Consider the following 22,396-nt stretch of genomic DNA (forward strand, 5'->3'; position numbering starts at 1 on the left):
TGAGAGAGTCATTGGACACTGGAATGGGCTGCCCGGGGAGGTGGTGGAGTCGCCATCCCTGGAGCTGTTCAAGGCAGGACTGGACGTGGCACTTGGTGCCATGGTCTGGCCTTGAGCTCTGTGGTAAAGGGTTGGACTTGATGATCTGTGAGGTCTCTTCCAACCCTGATGATACTGTGATACTGTGAAAGAAGTCCAATATAGTCCTGACCCTCAGTTCCTCACTTCTGAATCCCCACTGAGTGAAGAACCACAAACTGCTAAGTCTACAGGGTTCAGGATCAGCTTTGCACTTCAGAGTTATTCCTTCTGAGGTGCAGGACTGTGCACTTGCTCTTGTTGAACTTTGGAGGTGCATTCCTCAAGGGAAGAAGTCCAACATAGTCCTGACCCTCAGCTCCTCACTTCTGAATCCCCACTGAGTGAAGAACCACAAACTGAGTGAAGAACCACAAACTGCTAAGTCTACAGGGTTCAGGATCAGCTTTGCACTTCAGAGTTATTCCTTCTGAGGTGCAGGACTCTGCACTTGCTCTTGTTGAACTTTGTGAGGTGCATTCCCCAAGGGAAGAAGCCCAACATAGTCCTGACCCTCAGCTCCTCACTTCTGAATCCCCACTGAGTGAAGAACCACAAACTGAGTGAAGAACCACAAACTGCTAAGTCTACAGGGTTCAGGATCAGCTTTGCACTTTGCAAGGAGCTTATCCAAGCACATGGCCACTCAAAGCAGCCCCCTCTTTGGTGCTTCAGCCTGACCTTCAGAGCTTGATGGCAGTCCTCTGGCAAGGTTTCACATCCTCTTGCTTCTTGCTTTCCTGTGCATACCTTCTGGGGCTGAAGGAGCAAAGTGCTTTTCAACCTCTCTGCTTTCCCACCTCTGGTAGCAGTCTATAAACTGATAACTCCCTTTCTTGGATGGGTAATGTGTTGCCACAGCTTTCCAGAGTCCAGAGGGAAATTCCAGAGCCTCCACAGGAGAATGACACACAACTGAGATGGTTTCTGGCAGCTGCCAGCACCAGAAATATAAACCACTCTGCAGACTGACTATTCCCCCTCTGGCAACCTGGGTTTGGATTCTCCAACCATTTATTGACTGCTGGCTTCTCGCCTTCTCTGCAGCTTCCCCCCTTCCCCAGCCCCACCAGCAGATGTTTGTTCAGATGTTCACAGCCATGGGAGAAATTATAAAACCTAAAAAATGCCCTCTGTTAAAGCCTGGAGGGAAGCCTGGGGTGTAGGAGAGGTCAGATGCTGGCTGTGCTGTCTGCTCCAAGCAGACAATAGCTCACAGGTTGGGGCTTTGATGGAGATGACCTCAAAGATAGAGCTTGTGGACCACATTGCAACACTTCCTGGGGTGATCAGGCCCTCAGACCTTTTGATTAAGAAGGAAAATAGCCTCATGTCTCAACTAACATGCATGAGGACAGGTGGACACCACCATAGCACCATTGTGTCTGGATATGATCATCTGAGATATGATCATCTGAAGAAGAAAGGTCTCAATAGGGCAAAGAAAATCAACCCACAGATAATACAAGGGCCAGGAGGATGCTCAGAGGGCTGCAGCAGCTCTGCTGTGAGCACAGACTGAAAGAGTTGGGGCTGTGCAGGCTGCAGAAGAGGAGGCTCCCAGGTGACCTTCTTGTGGTCTTCCAGCATCTGAAGGGGGCTACAAAAAAGCTGGGGAGGGACTTCTGAGGCTATCAGGGAGTGACAGGACTGGGGGGAATGGAGCAAAGCTGGAGGTGGGGAGAGTCAGAGTGGAGGTGAGGAGGAAGTTGTTGAGCAGAAGAGTGGTGAGAGGCTGGAATGGGTTGCCCAGGGAGGTGGTTGAGGCCCCGTGGCTGGAGGTGTTTAAGGCCAGGCTGGCTGAGGCTGTGTGCAGCCTGCTCTAGGGTAGGGTGTCCCTGGCCATGGCAGGGGGGTTGGAACTGAATCATCCCTGTGGTCCCTTCCAACCCTGAGTGATGCTATGCTTCTCTGAATGCAGTTGGTGGCTATGAACTGCTGGAAGGTGGCCAGGAAAAGTGAAATGTTTCTGCAGCTGATTAGTGAATATAAGGAGAATTAAAGCAAGGGGGGGAGGGGGAAGAGTGTTATCAGTATTGCTATTATTATGATTGTTATTACTTGTTAGTACTGTTATTATTAGCATTGGTATTCTGTCAGGAAAGCCTTTCCCTTTGTCTTCCCTTCCCCTTTGTCTTCCCTTTCCCAAAGCAAACCAATTTTTTGGTCTTAATAAATCCTGGCAGCTTTTTCTTCCCTCTATTTTAATGGTTTGGGTTTGTTTTTGGGGGGGTTTTATTTGAATAAATGGGTTTTAAATTCAAATATTTTCCTCTCAAAATGGCATATTTCATCTCAAATTGACTTCAAGAGCCCTCCCTCTCCACATTAGATCACTAAAATCCTGCTAAAAGAATTCTTCTGGGGGTGGGGAGAGGGAGGGATTGAGGAAATCCATCCCGAGCTGCCAGCAAAGAGTTTTTGTGGCTTCTTTGTGTGTTGCTGAAACCTACTCCTGAAAATTCAAGCTGCTTTCTTTTCAGATATTAATTCCCCCCAACTGAAGCCTAAGAACAACAGGCCTGGGCTGAGCTAATTTTGTGCTGGGATGGCAGAGTCCTGTTTGCTGATGGATGTGTGACGTTTGCTGATGGATGTGTCAGCCCTGCTGGCAGCCAGTGAGACCATGTGAGATGCTCAGCTGGCCAAAGTGAAGTGAGCTGGATGGGTCTCAGGACATGACAGAAAGGGGTCTGTGAAGCAAACACCTCCTAGAAGGAAAGGAATCGGTTTGGGATGTGGAAGTTGAAGCTCTTGCTCATGCATGAGCTTCCCCAAGGAACAAAATACCTTGGCTAAGTGTCTCCACCAATGGCCACCACAACTGTCTGCTGTGCTTTTCTTCCTCTGAGATCTGGTCTGACAGGGTTTGGCAGCCCAGTAACACAAAACAGTGGAATCCCAACATGGTAGGGTTGGAAGGCACCTCTGGGGATCATCCAGTCCAACCCCTTTGATAAGCAGGTTCATGCAGATCAGGTTGCCCAGGATCGCAATGCCCATGGGGGGTTGAGTGCTGTGTCCAGTTCTGGGCTCCTCCATTCAAGAGAGATGTTGAGGTGCTGGAAGGTGTCCAGAGAAGGGCAACAAAGCTGGGGAGGGGCCTGAAGCACAGCCCTGTGAGGAGAGGCTGAGGGAGCTGGGGGTGTGCAGCCTGCAGAAGAGGAGGCTCAGGGCAGAGCTCATTGCTGTCTGCAGCTGCCTGAAGGGAGGCTGTAGCCAGGTGGGGTTGGGCTCTGCTGCCAGGCAAGCAGCAACAGAAGAAGGGGACAGAGTGTGAAGTTGTGTCATGGGAGGTCTAGGCTGGCTGTTGTTAGGAAGTTGTTGTCAGAGAGAGTGATTGGCATTGGAATGGGCTGCCCAGGGAGGTGGTGGAGTCTCCTTGCCTGGTGGTGTTGAAGCCAAGCCTGGCTGAGGCACTTAGTGCCATGGTCTGGTTGGTTGGGCAGGGCTGGGTGCTAGGCTGGACTGGATGAGCTTGGAGGTCTCTTCCAACCTGGTTGATTCTCTGATTCTATGAATCTCTCCACACAAGGAGACTCCACAACCTCTCTGGGTAGCATAGGACAGGGCTGGGATTCCAGTTTGTGTCCACTGCTCCTTGTCCTGTCCCTGGGCACCACTGACAAGAGTCTGGCCCCACTTTCTGGCTCACCTCACTTTATCTCTGGCTGAGCATTGAGAAGCTCCCCTCTGGGTCTGCTCCTCTGCAGGCTCAACAGCCTCTGGGCTCTCAGCCTTTGCTTCATTTATTTACATGGAAAGCAGCCAAATCTTCTTACAACCACAACTGGAGCTGATCTTCCAGAGGTTTTGTTTGGGGCTTTTTTGCCACTCTGCTTACAAACAGTGTCAATGTCCCCAACCTGACCAAGCCCAGCACTGCTCCATCCCACGCTGCTTTCCTCCAGGCTTTCTCACCGAGCCTCACAAGATGGCACAGAAAAAGAAACCCTCAAGTTTCGGCTGTTGCACCTCTGAGGTCTCACAGCCTCAGGGCTCCAAAGGCTTCTCCTGCCAGCCAGCTCCTGCCCTCATGCACAGGCTGTTGGGGGCAAACTCAGTCACAGTGTTTGTCAAGTGCTGTCACCACGCAGCGTGGCACTCCATGGCACCTCCATGCTGGGCAGAGCAGGGGGGCTGGGGGTGGGTGTCTGTTTCCAGCCATTAAAGCAGAGAGAGGGAGATGCTTTTCACCCCCTACCAGGCTGTGACTCTTGCCTACTAACCACAGGCAGCACTAACCACAAACCCTGACAAGGTTGACCTGGTTTTATCATGGCATCATCAGATTAAATCCTTCTTCTTCTTTTTCTTTCTTCTCTTTTTCTTCTCTTTTCATTTTCATCTCTTTTTCTTTCTTTTTTTTTTTCCTTCTTGATTTTCTCTGTTTCTTTTTATTTCCTCTTCTTTTCTTCTCTTTGATTCTTTTTCTTCTTTTTCTTTTTACCTTCTTTTTTTCTTTTTCTTCCTTTTTCCCTTCTTTATTTTTTCTACATTTTATTTCTTCTCCCTTTCTTCTTTTTCTTTTTTCTTCCTTTTTTCTTTTTTCTTTGTTTTTCTCTTCCTTTTTTCCTTTTTTATTTTCTCTTTTTATTTCTTCTTTTCTTTTTTCTTTTTTTCCTTTTTTCCTTTTTTTTGTCTTTCTTCTCTTCTTTATTTTTTCTACATTTTATTTCTTCTCCTTTTCTTCTTTTTCTTTTTTCCTTTTTTCCTTTTTTCTTCCTTTTTTCCTTCTTTATTTTCTTTTTATTTCTTCTCCTTTTCTTCTTCTTCTTTTTTTTCTTTTTTCCTTTTTACTTCCTTTTTTTCTTCTTTATTTTCTCTTTTTTATTTCTTCTCCTTTTCTTCATTTTCTTTATTCTTCCTTTTGTCTTTCTTTTTTTCCTTTCTTACTTTCTCTGTTTCTCTTTTTATTTCCTCTCCCTTTCTTCTCTTTGATTCTTTTTTCTTTTTACTTTCTTTTTTCTTTTCCTTCCTTTTTTCTACTTTCTATTTCTTCTCCTTTTCTTCTCTCTCTTTTTTCTTTCTTTTTCCCTTTTTCTCCCTTTTCCCTTTTTTCTTCCTTTTTTCTTCCTTTTTTCCTTCTTTATTTTCTCTTTTTTTACTTCTCCTTTTCTTCTGTTTGAGTCTTTTTTCTTCTTTTTATTTTTTCTTTCTTTTTCCTTTCTTCTTCCTTTTTTCTTTTTTTCTTTGGTTTTGATTCCTTTTTTCCTTTTTTCTCTTTTTATTTCTTCTCCTTTTCTTCTTTTTCTTTTTTCTTCTTTTTCTGTTTTCTTTTTTTCTTCTTTTTTTCCTTATTTTATCTTTTTATTTCTTCTCCCTTTCTTCTTTTTCTTTTTTCTTTTTTTTTTTCCTTTTTTCCTTATTTATTTTCTCTTTTTTTCCCTCCATTTCTTCTTTTTCTTTCTTCTTCCTTTTGTCTTTCTTTTTTTCCCTTCTTTATTTTCTCTGTTTCTCTTTTTATTTCCTCTCCTTTTCTCCTATTTGATTATTTCCCCCTCTTTTTCTTTTTTTCTTCCTTACAGAAGAAAATGAACAATTTCATCCCAAATAGGGTTGTCAAGACTTGACTCAGGGCAGTGATGGAGTTTTGGGGGGGGGGGGGGGGGGGGGAGGGTCCTGCATTCCTAGAGGGGTATCAAAGCTATGAAGATGTGGTGCTGAGGGACATGGCTCAGTGGTGACCTGGCAGTGCTGGGTCAACAGTTCACAGGATCACAGATCACAGGATGTCAGAGGTTGGTAGGGACCCAAGGAGATCATTGAGTCCAACCTCTCTGCCACAGCAGAACCACACAATCTAGCACAGATCATAGAGGAACACATCCAGACAGGCCTTGGAAGGCTCCACAGATGGAGACTCCACAACCTCTCTGAGGAGCCTGTGCCAGTGCTCTGGGACCCTTACAGTAAAGAAGTTCCCCCTTGTGTTGAAGTGGAACCTCTTTTACTGTAGCTTCCATCCTTTGCTGCTTGTCCTATCCCAGGGAGCAGTGAGCAGAGCCTGTCCCCCCCAGCCCTGACACCCAGTCCTCAGATATTGATAAACATTTATTCAATCCCTTCTCAGTCTTCTCTTCTCCAGACTAAGCAGCCTCAGGACCCTCAGCCTCTCCCCAGCAGGCAGTGCTCCAGTCTCCTCATCATCCTCATAGCTCTCTGCTGGACCCTCTCCAGCAGATCCCCATCCCTCCTAAACTGGGGAGCCCAAGACTGAAGGCAATACTCAAGATCTCAGCAGGGCAGAGTAGAGGGGAAGGAGAACCACACACCACAGAATGGCTTGGATTGGAAGACACCTTTAAAGGAGCTGTTCAAGGCAAGATTGGATGTGGCACTTGGTGCCATGGTGATACTGTGATAAATCTTCACTGACCCTCTTACATCTAGAGGATAGGATCTTTTGGATCTACAGCATGGATCTTTGTAGCAGTAGGTTTCAGCTGGGATAAATCAGCCTGTGTGACTGGTAGGGGCAATACTGAGTGATGTCCTCCTGGGAATCACCCCATGAGATGCACAGCATCCATGAGCAAAAGCCACTAAAGCTCTCCTGATCCCTGCTCTGAGTGGCTGTAACACCCAGTTCCCTGGCTACAGATAGATTCTGGGATGCAACTCCCTCACCCAAGAGAGCTGACCACATACCCTGAGCATAGCAGGGTGATGCCAGTTTCAATTTAGTTGAGCCCCCTCTTATCCCCATCTGCTTTTTTTAGGCCTCAGGTTGAAGACAGGGACAAGGACCAATGCCATGGAGGAGGCATGAATACCAGGAGACATAAATTGAACTCCAGGAGGAAATCTTCTTAGAAGAGGAAAAAACCTCCAACATTCTGGAGATTACATTGGCATTCTCCCTCTACTAATCTTCCATCCATTTCCTTTCCCATATTTCTTTCCACTTCATTACCTTGGCCAGCATATGATAATCTGATATACATATACATAGATAGGAAATAGTGCTTGAAAATATGCTTTGACATTGCTTTCTTGTTGCTGGTTTTAATAAGACCTGGCCTTTAACCAATCCTTTTGCCCCTGGGAAACCTTACAGCAAAGCCTGAGCCACCAGTCAGTCCTCAAGGAGCAGGGGAGAAGGAAAGAAGATGGAGGTGGAGGATCTCACTGCTACTCTAACATCATAAAACTCAGGAGTTTGAGACCATTCCAAGCTACTACAGCTTTAGGAGAGACTGGGATGGATTCACCTCCCAACTTGTAGTGGAGCTGTTTATTATTCCTCCCCAGATGCAGGACTCTGCTCTTATCCTTGTTGAACCTCATTTGGCTCCTCTTTGCCCAGCTCACTCAACTAGACCTGTCCTGGTGCAGGTTATTATTGTCACAGAATCTTACATTGTCATAGAATCAAGGAGGTTGGAAGAGACATCCAAGCTCAGCCAGCCCAACCTAGCACCCAGCCCTATCCAGTCAACCAGACCATGGCACTAAGTGCCTCATCCAGGCTTTGCTTGAACACCTCCAGGGATGGTGACTCCGCCACCTCCCTGGGCAGCCCATTCCAATGCCAATCACTCTCTCTGTGAAGAACTTCCTCCTAACATTCCTCCCCAGATGTAGGACTCTGCACTTATCCTTGTTGGACCTCATTTGGTTCCTCTTTGCCCAGCTCACCTAACATATTTTTTTCCATCCTATCATAGAATGGTTTAGATTGGAAAGGACCTCAAGAATCATCCAGTTCCAACCCCCTGACATAGACAGGGACACCTCCCACTAGAACAGGTTGCTCAAGGCCTCATCCAGCCTGGCCTTGAACACCTCCAGGAAGGTTGTGGAGCACAGAAGCACCCAATGTGATCTTGATCACATTCTGTGCTTCTGTGCTCCACAACCTCCCTGGGCAACCTGTGCCAGTGTCTCACCACCCTCACTGCAAACAACCCTTTCCTAACATCTAGTTTCAATCTCCCCTCTGCCACTTTAAACCCATTCCTCCTCATCCTGTAATTACAAGACTTTGTCAATAGTCCCTCCCCAGCCTTCCTGTAGCCCCCTTCAGATATTACAAGGCCACTCCAAGGTCTCCTCCAAGCCTTCTCTTCTCCAGGCTGCAGAGCCCCAATTCTCACAGCCTGTCCTCATAGCAGAGCTGCTGCAGCCCTCTGAGCATCTTCTTGGCCTCCTCTGGACTGGCTCCAACACTTGCATGTCCTGCTTGTGCTGGGGGCTGCAGAACTGCACACAGTACCCCAGATGGGGTCTGAGGAGAGCAGAGCCAAGGGACAGAATCCCCTCCCTTGCCCACACTGCTCTTGCTGCAGCCCAGCCATCAAGGAAAATGTCACTTGCACTACCTATACCTAAGCACTAACCTCTTTGAACAAGTCAGATGAAACCCCAAGCTCCTGCTCCTGCTCCTGCTAAGAGCCATCATTCCTCTCCACTCCCCCCATCCTCCACAAAGCTGCTCTTGATAGTTTCCCCCCTTCCCCAAGCTAAGATTTGGCTGGTTTGAGACAGGAACAAATAATCCATGTCTCCAGCCCATCTTTCCAGCAACTGGGGAGAAGTTAGCACTTTGGCCAGGGCCTGCTGCAGGCACTGAGCTCTGCCTTTCATTTTGATTTCATAGTTATTGCACGTTACACAAACGGTGATTAAAACCATACTGATGGAGGTTTAGCAGCTATGTGAGAAATGCAGAGGCTCATTACCCAGCTGCTCCAGAGCCAGAACATGCTTTTAATAACTCCCTGCTCATCAAGGGGCAGACTGCAGAGAAGAAAAAAAAAGCAAGGCTGGAGGGATGAGGGGAAAGCTGAGGGTCAGGCAGCTCTTATTCTCTTTCCTACCTTGGATACGCAATGGTTTGGGTCAGAAGGGACCTTAAAGATCATCTAGTGCCAACCCCCTTGCCGTGGGCAAGGACATCTTCCACCTGACCAGGTTGCTGAAGGTCCCATCCAACCTGACCCTGAACACTTCCAGGGATTAAGCATCCATTGCAGAATCACAGAAGAACAGAATCAATCAGGTTAGAATAGAATAGAATAGAATAGAATCAAGCAGGTTGGAAGAGACCTCCAAGCTCATCCAGGCCAACCTATCCCCCAGCCCTATCCAGTCAACCAGACCATGGCACTAAGTGCCTCAGCCAGGCTTGGCTTCATCACCTCCAAGGATAGAGAAAAGACCTTCAAGACCATCAAGTCCAACCCATCACCGACACCATCAAATCAACTAAACCATGGCACCAAGTGCCACATCCAGTCTCTTCTACACCCCTCCAGGGATGGAGACAGCACCATCCCCCTGGGCAGCCCATTCCAATGCCAATCACTCTTTCTGTGAAGAATTTTTCCCTAAACCTCCCTGGGCAACCTCTCTGTGTGTCCCTCCACCCTCACTGTAAAGAATTTCCTCCTAATCTCCAGTCTCACTCTCCCCTCTTCCAACTCAAAGCCACTACCCCACATCCTATCACCACAAGCCCTTGTTAAAAGTCCCCTCTCAGCTTTCTTTTAGGCCTTCTTCAGGTAGACATCTGTAGCACAAGGTCTCCACACCTTTATGCTCCTTACTTCTACTTCCTTCAAGCTGGATGTTAGGAGGAAGTTGTTGGCAGAGAGAGTGATTGGCACTGGAATGGGATGCCCAGGGAGGTGGTGGAGTCTCTGTCCCTGGAGGTGTTGAAGCCAAGCCTGGCTGAGGCACTTAGTGCCATGGTCTGGTTGATTGTCTAGGGCTGGGTGCTAGGTTGGCCTGGATGATCTTGGAGGTCTCTTCCAACCTGCTTGGTTCTCTGATTCTAAGCTGGGCTGTTTACAAGTTTAGGTTTATCCATCCCTGTGCCACAGACAGCAGACATTGCAGAGAAGTTCCTGTTTGGCAGCTGATGAACAAAGGCTTAGAAGAAAGACTTGCCCAGAACAATCCTTTTTTATTTACCACCACACTTTTATGTATTTTTGGGTGCCACTGACCAATAGCCAAAATTTCAGAGGAAGGGGGGGGGGGGGGGGGGGAGGAAAGAAAAAGTCATTTTGATTAAGAATAAAAACAGATTTGGGGTTTGTGTTCTAGTTGATGACAGTTTTAGTTGGAAATGAGGGAGAAAATCATTCCAGCCTGGTCAGAACATCTTCTTTTACCCAAACTGAAGTAATTTCAACTCTTAAATATTTCTGGGTTTGGTTGGTGGTGTTGGTTGGTTTTTTTTTACATAGATCAGAAGGAAAGAACCCCCTGAAATTAATAACTACCTTCAGCTCAACAGCACCAACAAAGCTAACCAGGGAATTAACTAAGGAAAACACTGAAAGTGGTCATTTTCTTTATCCTTTTCATCTTTTCTTTTCCTCCCCTTGTGTTTTGAAACCCTCTGCTAAATCTGTGTCTGGTACCACCAAAGGGCACTTTTCATGTCTCCCCAGAAAGTATTTTTACGAGGGACGTCACCCAGAGCTCTGAACAAGGCAGATATGCAAAGACAGCCAGACTTTGGCTGGCCCAGAGAAACAAAAATCCATCTGGAAAGCTCTTTGGATTTCCAGAGCTGTTTGGTTTTGGCTTTAAGGATGAATGGAACATGCCACAAAGAAAGCCTTCTGCTGTGTTTGAAGGCTCCCTTGCTCAGCATCCGACCGCTGCTTCGCTGCTCTGCATCTCCTGAGGGGCATCTCTCTGGGGATGCTGCAGCCTTGGAGACTTGAGTCATCCCACAAGTCTTCTCCTGATGAACTATTTCCCTAGGGCAAGACTAGAAGTTGTTTCCTGATGCTGAAATATCTTCTCCTGGACACTGAGAGGATCTTCTCTTAACCAACTGCCTGCTCCTTACTACAAGCAGTCATTGGACACTGGAATGGGCTGCCTGGGGAGGTGGTGGAGTCGCCGTCCCTGGAGCTGTTCAAGGCAGGATTGGACGTGGCACTTGGTGCCATGGTCTGGCCTTGAGCTCTGTGGTAAAGGGTTGGACTTGATGATCTGTGAGGTCTCTTCCAACCTTGGTGATACTGTGATACTGTGAGATAGGTATCTCATAGGATCATAGAGTCATGGAGTCGTTTGGGTTGGAAAGGACCTCTAGAGATCACCTAGTCTAGCCCCTTGCAGTCTGCAGAACATCCCCAACTACAGCTCAGAGCCTCATCAATCCTAACTTTGAATGTAAGCTGCAGCACAGGAGGTTCCACCTCAACACAAAAGGGAACTTCTTTCCTGTAAGGGTCCCAGAGCACTGGCACAGGCTGCCCAGAGAGGCTGTGGATTCTCCTTCTCTGGAGCCTTTCCAGGCCTGTCTGGATGTGTTCCTCTGTGATCTGTGTTAGATAGGATTGTCCTTCTCTGGCAGGGGGGTTGGACTCAATAATTTATCCTATCTGATCCTATCCTGTGATTGATCTCCTTGGGTCCCTTCCCACCCCTAACATCCTGTGGGACACCTCTGTACACATGTAAAGCTTTGAAGAGTAGGCATCAGAATGGATGAAAGTGGTCACCACATGTGTTCAACCTCCCAACACCCTCTCCTCTTCCTCTCTCCAGTCTATTTCCCCCCTTAGTTCCATTCCTTTCAGGTGTTCCACATCCCCATTGTCATCACCAGTATTATTACTGGCCCACAGTGCCTGCTGCAAGGAATACTGCTGCAGAGCAATTTCCCTCCCAGGTTTCTGAAGTGGGTAGACACCTGACAGGCTAAACCAAGCCCATGCTGGGCCTCTTTCTCCTTCAGTGATTTCCTCCTGAGCCTTTTAAGCACAGAGAAATTTGAGTAGTGAGTCCTGAGGAGGCCCCAGGCAAGAAAACAAGCCTGAAAGTTCAGCAAAGACAAAGAGACCTCATTGCAAGTTTGGGGGGGGGGGGAGTCAGGAGGAAATGTTTTCCTCTTGCATTTTATGGGATATGCCTTTGACTTTAGGTTCTTGGTATGGAGCAGTGCTCTGGCAAGGTGTGAGAACTTCTGCAGGCTTATTGCCTCTTAGGTATGTGCTAAAACTTTCCAGAGATCTGGCAAAATAGATTCATAGAATCATAGAATCATAGAATCAAGCAGGCTGGAAGAGACCTCCAAGATCATCCAGTCCAACCTAGCACCCAGCCCTGTCCAATCAACCAGACCATGGTACTAAGTGCCTCAGCCAGGCTTTGCTTGAGCACCTCCAGGGATGGTGACTCCACCACCTCCCTGGGCAGCCCATTCCAATGCCAATCACTCTCTCTGTGAAGAACTTCTTCCTAACATCCAGCCTATACCTACCCTGGCACAACTTGAGACTGTGTCCCCTTGTTCTATTGCTGGTTGCTTGGCAGAAGAGGCCACCCCCCACCTGGCTACAATGTCCCTTCAGGTAGTTGCAGACAGCAATAAGATCACCTCTGAGCCTCCTCTTCTCCAAGCTAAACAACCCCAGCTCCCTTAGCCTCTCCTCATAGGATTTGTGTTCCAGGCCCCTCACCAGCTTTGTTGCCCTTCTCTGGACATGTTCCAGCACCTCAACATCCTTCTTGAATTGTGGGGCCCAGAACTGGACACAGCACTCAAGGTGTGGCCTGACCAGTGCTGAGTACAGGGGAAGAATAACCTCCCTTGTCCTGCTGGCCACACTGCTCCTGATGCAGGCCAGGATGCCATTGGCTCTCTTGGCCACTTGGGCACACTGCTGGCTCATCTTCAGCTTACTATCTATCAGTACCCCCAGGTCCCTTTCCTCCTGGCTGCTCTCCAGCTACTCAGTCCCCAGCCTATAGCACTGCTTGGGGTTGTTGTGGCCAAAGTGCAGAACCCTGCATCTTTCCTTGCAGAAAAAGAGGAAGAAGTTGTTAGTTTTTTACATCCCTGCAGATGCTCAGAAGCCTGCAGAGCTCTTTCAGTGAGAGCAGGCTTCAAGATCAGAGCCCTTCACCAAAATAACTGCTGACTGCTCTTCCCCAGGCACCTGGAGCGCTGCCTGCTGCTACAGTGAGCTTACCAAGTGGTGAGAAGGGAAAATGTGGTCAGTGAGGACAGCTCTGTATGGTAAACCATGTCCCTTCCAGCTCCTCACACATGCCACCTGTCTGTGCATGGCCTTTCTGGAGCCAGGACTCGCTGGACACTGAGCAAACAGTGTTAGGAGGAAGTTGTTGGCAGAGAGAATGACTGGCATTGGAATGGGCTGCCCAGGGAGGTGGTGGAGTCTCCTTGCCTGGAGGTGTTGCAAAAAAGCCTGGCTGAGGCACTTAGTGCCATGTCTGGTTGATTGTCCAGGGCTGGGTGCTAGGTTGGACTGAATGATAGGTTGGACTGGATCAGCTTGGAGGTCTCTTCCAACCTGGCTGTTGCTATCATTCTATGAGGGTGCTGCAGCCCTGTCCCAGGCTGCCCAGAGAGGTTGTGGCGTTTCCTTGCATGGAGAGATTCCAAACCCCCCTGAACATTGTTCTTCTGGGCAAGCTGCTGTGGGTGCCTGCCCCTACTTTAGCAGGGGGGGTTGGACTGGCTGATCCCCACAGGTCCCTTCCAAGCTCCACTATGCTGGGATTCTGTAATTACAACTCATCTTTCCACTGGACTTAGATGCCCCTCATACCACAGTGTCATCATAACCCAGCTGAGTATTACCACAGTGCCATGGCACCCTGGCTGGAGCTCTCCATGCCCTCAAAGGGAAGTGCCTGCAATTGTCTCCTCCTCCTTTTACACTGCAGGAATGTTAAGCACAGGGACATAAGCAGAGAGCTGGACCCCACCACTTGCCCAAGGTCACAGCAGAAGCTTCAGCAGCCACCCATGAGAGCTCTTCCAGCGTGCTCAGGAGGCATGCTGAAACATAGAATCCTTTGGGCTGGAAATGACCTTTAAGGTCATGGAGTCCAACTATTGGCTCAGCATTGGCAGGTCACCACTAAACCATGTCCCTCAGTACTGCATCTCCAGGGATTTTAAACCCCTCCAGGAATTAGGACTCCACTGCTGCCCTCAGTAGACTTTTCCAAACCTTGGCAACCCTCAAGGGGAAGAAATTGTTTCTCATTATCCAGCCTGAACCTCCTCTGGAACAACTCTGAAGAGCCAGGGTGAGCTATTCACTTTCTCACAGGGTTTCTCTGTTTTCATGAGGGTGAAAATAGTTTCATTATCTAAGAAGAAAGGATCCCAGAGACACTCACCCCTCAACTCCAGAAAGCTTGCTCCTGGATGGCAATGGAGCTATGTTTTCATCTTTTGGCCTTGCCTCGTGTCCTCTGGCTCACCTTTCTCACAAGTGACCACCAGGATTCCTCTTTTGGTTCCCTCCTTTCTTGTAAGAAGCAGGAAAACATCTGGCTGCTTTAAATGAACACTGATTTACACCCAGTTAATGCCTGGCCCAGATCCCAATGAGAAAGGAACCCATGAGACACTGCAAAGCTCTTCATTTCCCAAAGGATGACTCCCAGAGCACAACGCCTTGCAGAGGAATCCATGCTATGTCTTGCACCATGGAGTAATTACTGTGCAAATGAAGTGGATGGGTGGTTTCTAGAGGTCAGTGCAAGGATCTCTGGCTTTGGCTGTGAAGGTGTGTGGTGCAGAGAGGGCAAAGGGAAACTCATCCCTTTTTACACCTTGATTTGCTGGGTGCATCTTGATAAGTCAAGAGGTCACTCTTGAGCAGTCACTTCTATAGCAGTGTCTAATTTATTTCTCCTTATCATTGTCTCAGAGCAGTTGCTTTGGAAATAAAAGAGTCAATCTCAGGCATCTGCTGAAGGGTCAATTCCTCTCCAAAAAGAACAACAACAACAAAAAAAAATAGATGTGAAAAGGTAACAGATCTCCAGCAGCATTTCACTGGAATTGGCTACTTGATGGCTTTAAGTCCTTGAGTGTCTGCTAAACATGAGCACTGCCCTGGCAGTGAAGTGGTTCACTGAAAGTGCAATGTGAAGCCAGTTAGGTGGCCAAGATGAGAGCAGCAACCTCAAATCCTCTCAAAACCTCTTTCTGAAGTGTCCCTGGAGACATTGTCTTGGCCTTATGCATTTGAGCAAACCCTGCTGAGATCAGGGAAAGGAGAAGGAGAAAAGGAAAAGGAAAGAAGGAGAAGGAGAAAGAGAGAGAGAGAGAGAAAGAGAAAGAGAAGGGGAAGGAGAAGGAGAGAAGGAGAAGAGGAAATGGAAAGAAAAGAGAAGGAGGAGGAAGAGGAGAGAAGGAGAAACAGAAAAGGAGAGAAGGAGAAACAGAAAAGGAAAGAAGGAGAAGGAGAAGAAGGAGGAGAGAATGAGAGGAGAGAAGGAGAAAAGGAAAAGGAAAGAAGGAGAATGAGAGGGAGGAGGAGGAGAAGGAGAGAGAAAGAATGAGAAAGGGAAGGGGAAGGAGAAGAAGGAATGGAAAGAAGGAGAGGAGAAAAGGAAAAGGAAAGAAGGAGAAGAAGGAGGAGAGAAGGAGAGAAGGAGAAAAGGAAAAGGAAAGAAGGAGAAGGAGAGAAGGAGAAAATGAAAAGGAGAGAAGGAGAAAAGGAAAAGGAAAGGAGAAGAAAAGGAAAGGAGAAGGAGAGAAGGTGAGAAGGAGAAAAGGAAAAGGAAAGAAGGAGAAGGAGAGAAGGAGAGAAGGAAAAGGAAAGAAGGAGAAGGAGCAGGATACTCAAGGCAGCAGCAGGTCATTTAGGAGGTCTAGCCTTTTGCCCAGGTTTCTCTCTGCTTTCCAGCACACACACAAGCACACAAATCCTTTGCCATTCATTTGGACTTCCCTGGGAAAACACAGGAGGTGTCACTGGCTTGCACCTACCCAAATGTTGCTTTCCAGGCAGAGACAAATGCAGCTCATGCTCCAAACACCCTCTGAGCTTCCAATGCACCCTTTGCTTTTGGTTAGTTGGTGGTCAGCCCTGAGGACAGTCAAACCTTCCTGGCATCTACCTGTGCTATTGGCTGCAGAGGAGCAGTACATATCCCACTGAGGTCAGTGAAGCTGGCACAAAACAAACTCTGCTGCTCTGCAGGTAAGAGGGGACAAACAGGGCCTGAACACCCTCAGACATTCAGCATTTAGCTTCTCTCTGTAGCAGGATTCCTGGGACTTTGCTCTCACTCTTACTCTACCTGCTGCAACTGCCTTTGCTCCTCACCTTCTGCTGCTTCTGTCATCTTGCTGCATTGAGTCCACCAGCAGCAGAAGCACCACCAAGCCATGCCCCACCAGCCAGCTCCCTCCCACCCCAGGTTAAAAGATACATACTTTGACAGAAGCTGGATTAAATTCAACTTCTTTTTTGGGCTCTGGCTCTGCTGGTTTAGGTGCTGGTTTGGGTTCTTCCTTCTTGGGTTCAGCCTTCTTGGGTTCAGGCTTCTTTGGGGCCATATTGGTTTAGAAAGGGAGAGAAGGAGACAGGAGGGTTGGACAGGGAAGGGCTGGCTGCTGCAGGAGAAAGCACCAGCACACACAGGTCTTTATCCCTGTCCAGTCTCTTGAAGTGTCACTCTTAGACCTGTCACATGCCAGGGCTTACAATAGGGCCACTGCTATAAAAGGAGAAGACATTCACCCAGCTATTTTAGACCCTTTGGATAGGGCATTGTTATCAGTTAGCACTTACATGGAAAGAGACTTGGGGGTAGTTTTAGGGCTGAGCTTGGCTCTGGGTCAAACATTTCTGCTGTGCATGTGTCTACACATCCAAAGGGAAGGTTGGGTTACGACCCAGGTCCCATGGATGAGTTTTATCCTTCCTGGGGCCATGCTGACACCTTCCCAGATCACTTGCTGCAGTGTCCCTCTTTTAGGCACCTCTGCTCTTTGTCATGCTGCTGCTCATTGGAAGCCAAGCAGAGATCTATATTTAGACCTGAGGCTGGAGCTATACAGGAGGTCAACTGTTAGCAGGTGAAGGAGAGAACTGATAGCTCAGATCTTCTCCTGGGCTGGTGCAAACAACCAATACAGAGCAGGATGCAGCTAAGGAGCAGGGAAACACAAAGCTTGGCATGGCACTTGGGTGCCTCTAAGTCCATCTTCGTGGCTGAGATTTTCCACACCAGTTTAGAGACTTGAATCATGGAATCACAGAATGGTAGGGGTTTGGAAGGGTTCTCTGGAGGTGACTGATTCCAGCTCCCTGCCAGAGCAGGATCTCACAGGGACACATCCAGGCAGGCCTTGGAAGTCTCCAGAGACAGAGACTCAGACACCAATCTGGGCAGCTTGTTTCAACTCTCTGTCATCCTCAAAGCAATATGTTTCTTCTCCTGTTTAAATGGAACTTCCTATGTCCAAGTTTCTGCCCATTGCCCCTTGTCTTGCCACTGGAGAGCACTGAGAAAAGTCCATCTTCATCTTCCTGCCACCCACCCCTTGGATATTTGTAATAGTTACTCAGCTCTCCCCTCAGCCTCCTTTTCTCCAAGCTAAACAGAACCAAATTCTGACTGAAATGGCTAAGAGAAGATAGCACTGGAAAATACCAGGCAATTAAGATGCCAGCAGCAGCTCCACAGCAGCTTGGGTTCTTATCACCTCCACCTCTGCAAGATAAGAGGAGACTGCAGTTAACAGCCAGAGTCATATTGGATTTTCTGCCAGTCAACCAGACCATGGCACTAAGTGCCCCAGCCAGGCTTGGCTTCAACATCTCCAGGGACAGTGACTCCACCACCTCCCTGGGCAGCCCATTCCAATGCCAATCACTCTCTCTGCCAACAACTTCCTAACAACATCCAGCCTTGACCTCCCTCAGCACAGCTTGAGACTGTGTCCCCTTCTTCTGTTGCTTGATGAACGTGGAGGTCTCTTCCAATCTGGTTGAGTCTATGATTTTAAGAGACAGAACTACTGTTATGAGCCATGGAAGCAGAGAATGAAACAGCAATCTGCACTTGGCTCCATACAGCCATAAAATCATGGAATGATTTGAGCTAGAAGGACCCTTTGATGTTCATCCAGTCCAGCTCCCTCCAGTCTGCAGGAACACCAGCAAATGGAGCAGGTTGCTCAGAGCCCCAAACAACCTGATCTGGAATGGTTCCAGGGATGGGGCATCTACAACCTCCCTGGACAATGTAGGAGAGGGTCTCATCATCCTCAGTGTAATGATTTTCAGTACATCTAGTCTGAATCTCCTCTGAGTTTAAAACCATCACCCCTTGTCCTGTCACAACAGGCTCTGCTCAAAAGTCTGGCCCCAGCTTTCTGATCTGCCCTTTCAAGCACTGCAAGGCCACCAGAAGGTCTCCCTGGAGCCTTCTCTTCTCCAGGCTGAACAAGCTCAACTCTCTCAGCTTCCAGCCCTCCCAGCATTGCTGTGGCCCCCTCTGGCCCTGCTCCAACAGGTCCCTGTCTGTGCAGTGCTGAGGACCAGCACTGCAGGTGGAGTCTCAGCAGAGCACAACAGAGGGACAGAATCCTCTCCCTCCTACTGGCCACAGTCCCCCATTAATCTGTTCCATGAGGATCCCCAGAGTCCCAGCAGCTGCAAAAAGAAACCTGCCCAAAAATCCTTTGTCCTATTAATAGCTCTGGAAGAGGGTGGCTTGAAGGGAATGATCTTCATTTTTTCACTCATGCTCACAGCAGATGTTGAGAGCAGATCTCAGAGCCAAGAAGTTATTCCAGAGTCACTCTGGAGTCCTGCATGAGAGTCTGAACTGGCTGTGAATTAGCTAAAATTCTCTTGATCATCAGAGTGTGATATGTAGCCCCTCAGACATGGACTGGGATCATCTTCAAACAGAATGGAGGTCATTAAGACATTTCCCAGAGAAAGAAAAAAAAAAAAGGAAAAAGAAGAAAAAAAAGAAAAGAGAAAAAAAAAGTAAAGAAAATAAAGGAAACGAAATGAAGAAGAAAAGAAAAGAAAAGAAAAGAAAAGAAAAGAAAAGAAAAGAAAAGAAAAGAAAAGAAAAGAAAAGAAAAGAAAAGAAAAGAAAAGAAAAGAAAAGAAAAGAAAAGAAAAGAAAAGAAAAGAAAAGAAAAGAAAAGAAATTTAAAGGAAATAGGAGAAGAGAAGAGAAGAGAAGAGAAGAGAAGAGAAGAGAAGAGAAGAGAAGAGAAGAGAAGAGAAGAGAAGAGAAGAGAAGAGAGGAGAAGGGAGGAGAAGGGAGGAGAAGGGAGGAGAAGGGAGGAGAAGGGAGGAGAAGGGAGGAGAAGAGAAGAGAAGAGAAGAGAAGAGAAGAGAAGAGAAGAGAAGAGAAGAGAAGAGAAGAGAAGAGAAGAGAAGAGAAGAGAAGAGAAGAGAAGAGAAGAGAAGAGAAGAGAAGAGAAGAGAAGAGAAGAGAGGAGAAGGGAGGAGAAGGGAGGAGAAGGGAGGAGAAGGGAGGAGAAGGGAGGAGAAGAGAGGAGAAGAGAGGGAAGAAGGGAGGGGAGAGGATCTTTGGATTTAAGAAGCAGAAGATTGGAATATAAGTGAAAACAAAATATTGTGGCCCAAATCCAAATGGTTTCAATTTGGGAATAATACCACAGTGTGTTATGATTCCCTGGTCCTTGGTAAGTCTGTCTGTCCTGATTCACACAGGATCCCACTATGGTGGGGTTGGAAGGTTGCTCTGGAGATCAGCCAGTCCAACCCCTCTGCTAAAGCAGGGCACCCACAGCAGCTTGCCCAGCAGCACAGTGCCCAGGGAGGGTTGGAATCTTTCCACACAAGCAGACTTCACAACCTCTCTGGGCAGCCTGGGACAGGGCTCCAGCACCCTCACAACAAAGAACTTTCTCCTCCTGTTCAGGTGGAACCTCCTGGGATCCAATTTGTGCCCATTGCCCCTTGTCCTGTCATTGGACACCACTGACAAGAGTCTGGCCTCATCCTCTTGTCTCCCACCCTTTAGCTCTTTTGGAGCATTGATCAGATCCTCTGTGGATCTGCTCTTCTCCAGGTTCAACAGCCCCAGGGCTCTCAGCCTTTCCTCCTCATAGAGATACTCCAGGCCCCCCAGCAGCTTTGTGGACTTCCACTGGGCTCTCTCCAGCATTTCCTTGTCTCCCTGAACTAGGGAGCCTGGAACTGGACTCAGGACTCCAGATGGAATCTGGAATTGCAGAGCATCCCAGTTTGGATGGAACTCCCTAAGCTTACCCCATCCAACCTTTCAGAGGTGTGGAAGCCTAACTGAAATTATCCAACAACCTTACTGGAGCAGGCTGCCCAGAGGGGTCATGGAGTCTCCTCTGAAGACTTTCTAGACCCACCTGGATGCATTCCTGTGTGAAGTACCCTGGATGATGCTGCCTTGGCAGGGGGTTCAGACTTGATGATGTCTGCAGGTCCTCTTCCAGCGTCTAAAGTTCTGTGGTTCTGCACTGCAATTTCCCACATTGCCCCTGAGACCATGCAGAAGAAATGGTCAGAGAATGTGAGGATAATGCAAGAGAATTCTGAGGATAAGGAAGACTGGAGAAAAGTGAACTATTTCCATGGGATATTGGGGTGGGATATTAGAAGTGAACTCTTTGGGGGCCAAAACATATCAGCTTTCAACTATTTGGCTTCTCAACAGACCAACACTCACCCCACCCTGACTAGGTTGAAATTAGCTTTTTTGATTTCTTCCAGTGAAAAACAAAAATAAAACTCATCTTTGAGCTCAAGCTTCAATTCTTTCCTCCAAAAAAGAAAGAAACCCCTCAACAACCCAACCATTGATGGAAGCTCTCCAGACATCTTTAACTGAGAGGTGGAGAACACGTCAAAGATGTTCCCTCACCAACCAAAAAGGGTTGTGCAACTCTTCCCAGTAAGGAATGTTGTCCTTAGAGCTGCAAGATATCCACAGCTTGAATGTCTTCCCCAGGGAGCAGACACTTCCCCCCTCCTCCCCAAGTGGGTTTTAGAAGATTTGCCACCAAAAGGCAATTTGTTTTGCTGCTTCTTCAGTCCCCAGCACAGCAGATGTCTTGTTGGGTGTTGGATGGAGCAAGCAAGCACCAAACCACATCTGCTGAAGCTCTGTAGTTTAATAGAAGCAAGTTAGAAACAGAAGAGTCAAATGTTTTTTCTTGCCAAAAATGATGTGTCAAAGAGATGTGATGTGGGGAAAAAAAAAGGAATATAAGGGGAAAAAATAAATGGCAGGAAAGGGGGGAGGAAAAAAGGACAAGAAAATAAAAGAGGGGGGGAGGGAGGAGAGAAAAAAAAGAGAAGAGAATAAAAGGGGGGGGGGGAAGGAGGAGGAAAAAGAGAAGAAAATAAAAGGAGAAGATAAAAAGAGGAGGAAAAAGAGAGAAGAATATAAATTGGGGGGAAAGGAGGAAGGGAAAAGAGAAGAAAATAAAAGGGGGGGGAAAGAGGAGGAAAAAAGAGAAGAAAATAAAACAGGGGGGGAAAAGGAGGAAAAAATAGAATAAAATAAAAGGAGGAGGAAAAAAGGAGGAGGGAAAAAAGAAGAAAATAGAAGGGGGGAAAGGAGGAGGGAAAAAAAGAGAAGAAAACAAAAGGAGGGGGAAAGGAGGAGGGAAAAAAGAGAAGAAAACAAAAGGAGGGGGAAAGGAGGAGGGAAAAAAGAGAAGAAAACAAAAGGAGGGGGAAGGAGGAGGGAAAAATAGAAGAAAATAGAAGGGGGGAAAGGAGGATTAAAAAAGGAAATAAAAGGTGGGGTGGAAAAGGAGGAGGAAAAAAGAGAAGAAAATAAAAGGAAGGGGGAAAGGAGGAGGAAAAAAGAGAAGAAATTAAAAGGAGGGGGAAAAAAGAGGAGGAAAAAGAGAGAAGAAAATAAAAGGGGGGGGAAGAGGAGGAAAAAATGAGACAAAAATAGAAAGAAAGAATAAAATCAAGAGAAGATAATGGAAGGAGAAAAAGGAAGAATGAAATCTCCAAACTTAAAAAAAAATCCTCTCCCTATTTTTGGTCACCTGTAGAGTGAACTACCTGAAGGGAGGCTGTAGCCAGCTGGGGTTGGGCTCTTCTGCCAGGCAAGCAGCAACAGAAGGAGGGGAGAGAGTCTCAAGTTATGGCAGGGCAGGTCTAGGCTGGATGTTGGGAGGAAGTTGTTGGCAGAGAGAGTGATTAGCATTGGAATGGGCTGCCCAGGGAGGTGGTGGAGTTGCTTTTGCTGGAGATGTTGAAGCCAAGCCTGGCTGAGGCACTTAGTGCCATGGTCTGGTTGATTGGATATAGTTTTTCCATCCATTCCAGGGAGCACAGGATTCCAGGCTCACAGGATGTTAGGGGTTGGAAGGAGCACAAGGAGATTGAGTCCAGCCCCCCTGTCAGAGCAGGACAATTCTATCTAACACAGATCACAGAGGAACACATCCAGACAGGCCTTGAAAGGCTCCAGAGAAGGAGACTCCACAACCTCTCTGGGCAGCCTGTGCCAGGGCTCTGGGACCCTTCCAGGAAAGCATCCTCTGCATGGTTAAAACAAGGACCATGTGACAGCACAAGAG

At 47.5% G+C, this 22,396-nt stretch overlaps 1 protein-coding gene across 1 annotated transcript in view; it reads right to left on the reverse strand.

Moving 5' to 3' along the window:
* MYL3 (myosin light chain 3) overlaps nt 1-16,378 on the reverse strand; it is a 35,180-nt gene extending 18,802 nt beyond the window's left edge. The window contains exon 1 of the mRNA XM_064162935.1: nt 16,256-16,378. Within this exon, the coding sequence (XP_064019005.1) occupies nt 16,256-16,378 (123 nt within the window). The remainder of the gene's footprint in view (nt 1-16,255) is intronic.
* Nucleotides 16,379-22,396: the final 6,018 nt, after the last annotated feature.

The sequence above is a fragment of the Pogoniulus pusillus genome, chromosome 23 (genome assembly GCF_015220805.1).
Source record: "Pogoniulus pusillus isolate bPogPus1 chromosome 23, bPogPus1.pri, whole genome shotgun sequence".
Classification (NCBI taxonomy): domain Eukaryota; kingdom Metazoa; phylum Chordata; class Aves; order Piciformes; family Lybiidae; genus Pogoniulus; species Pogoniulus pusillus.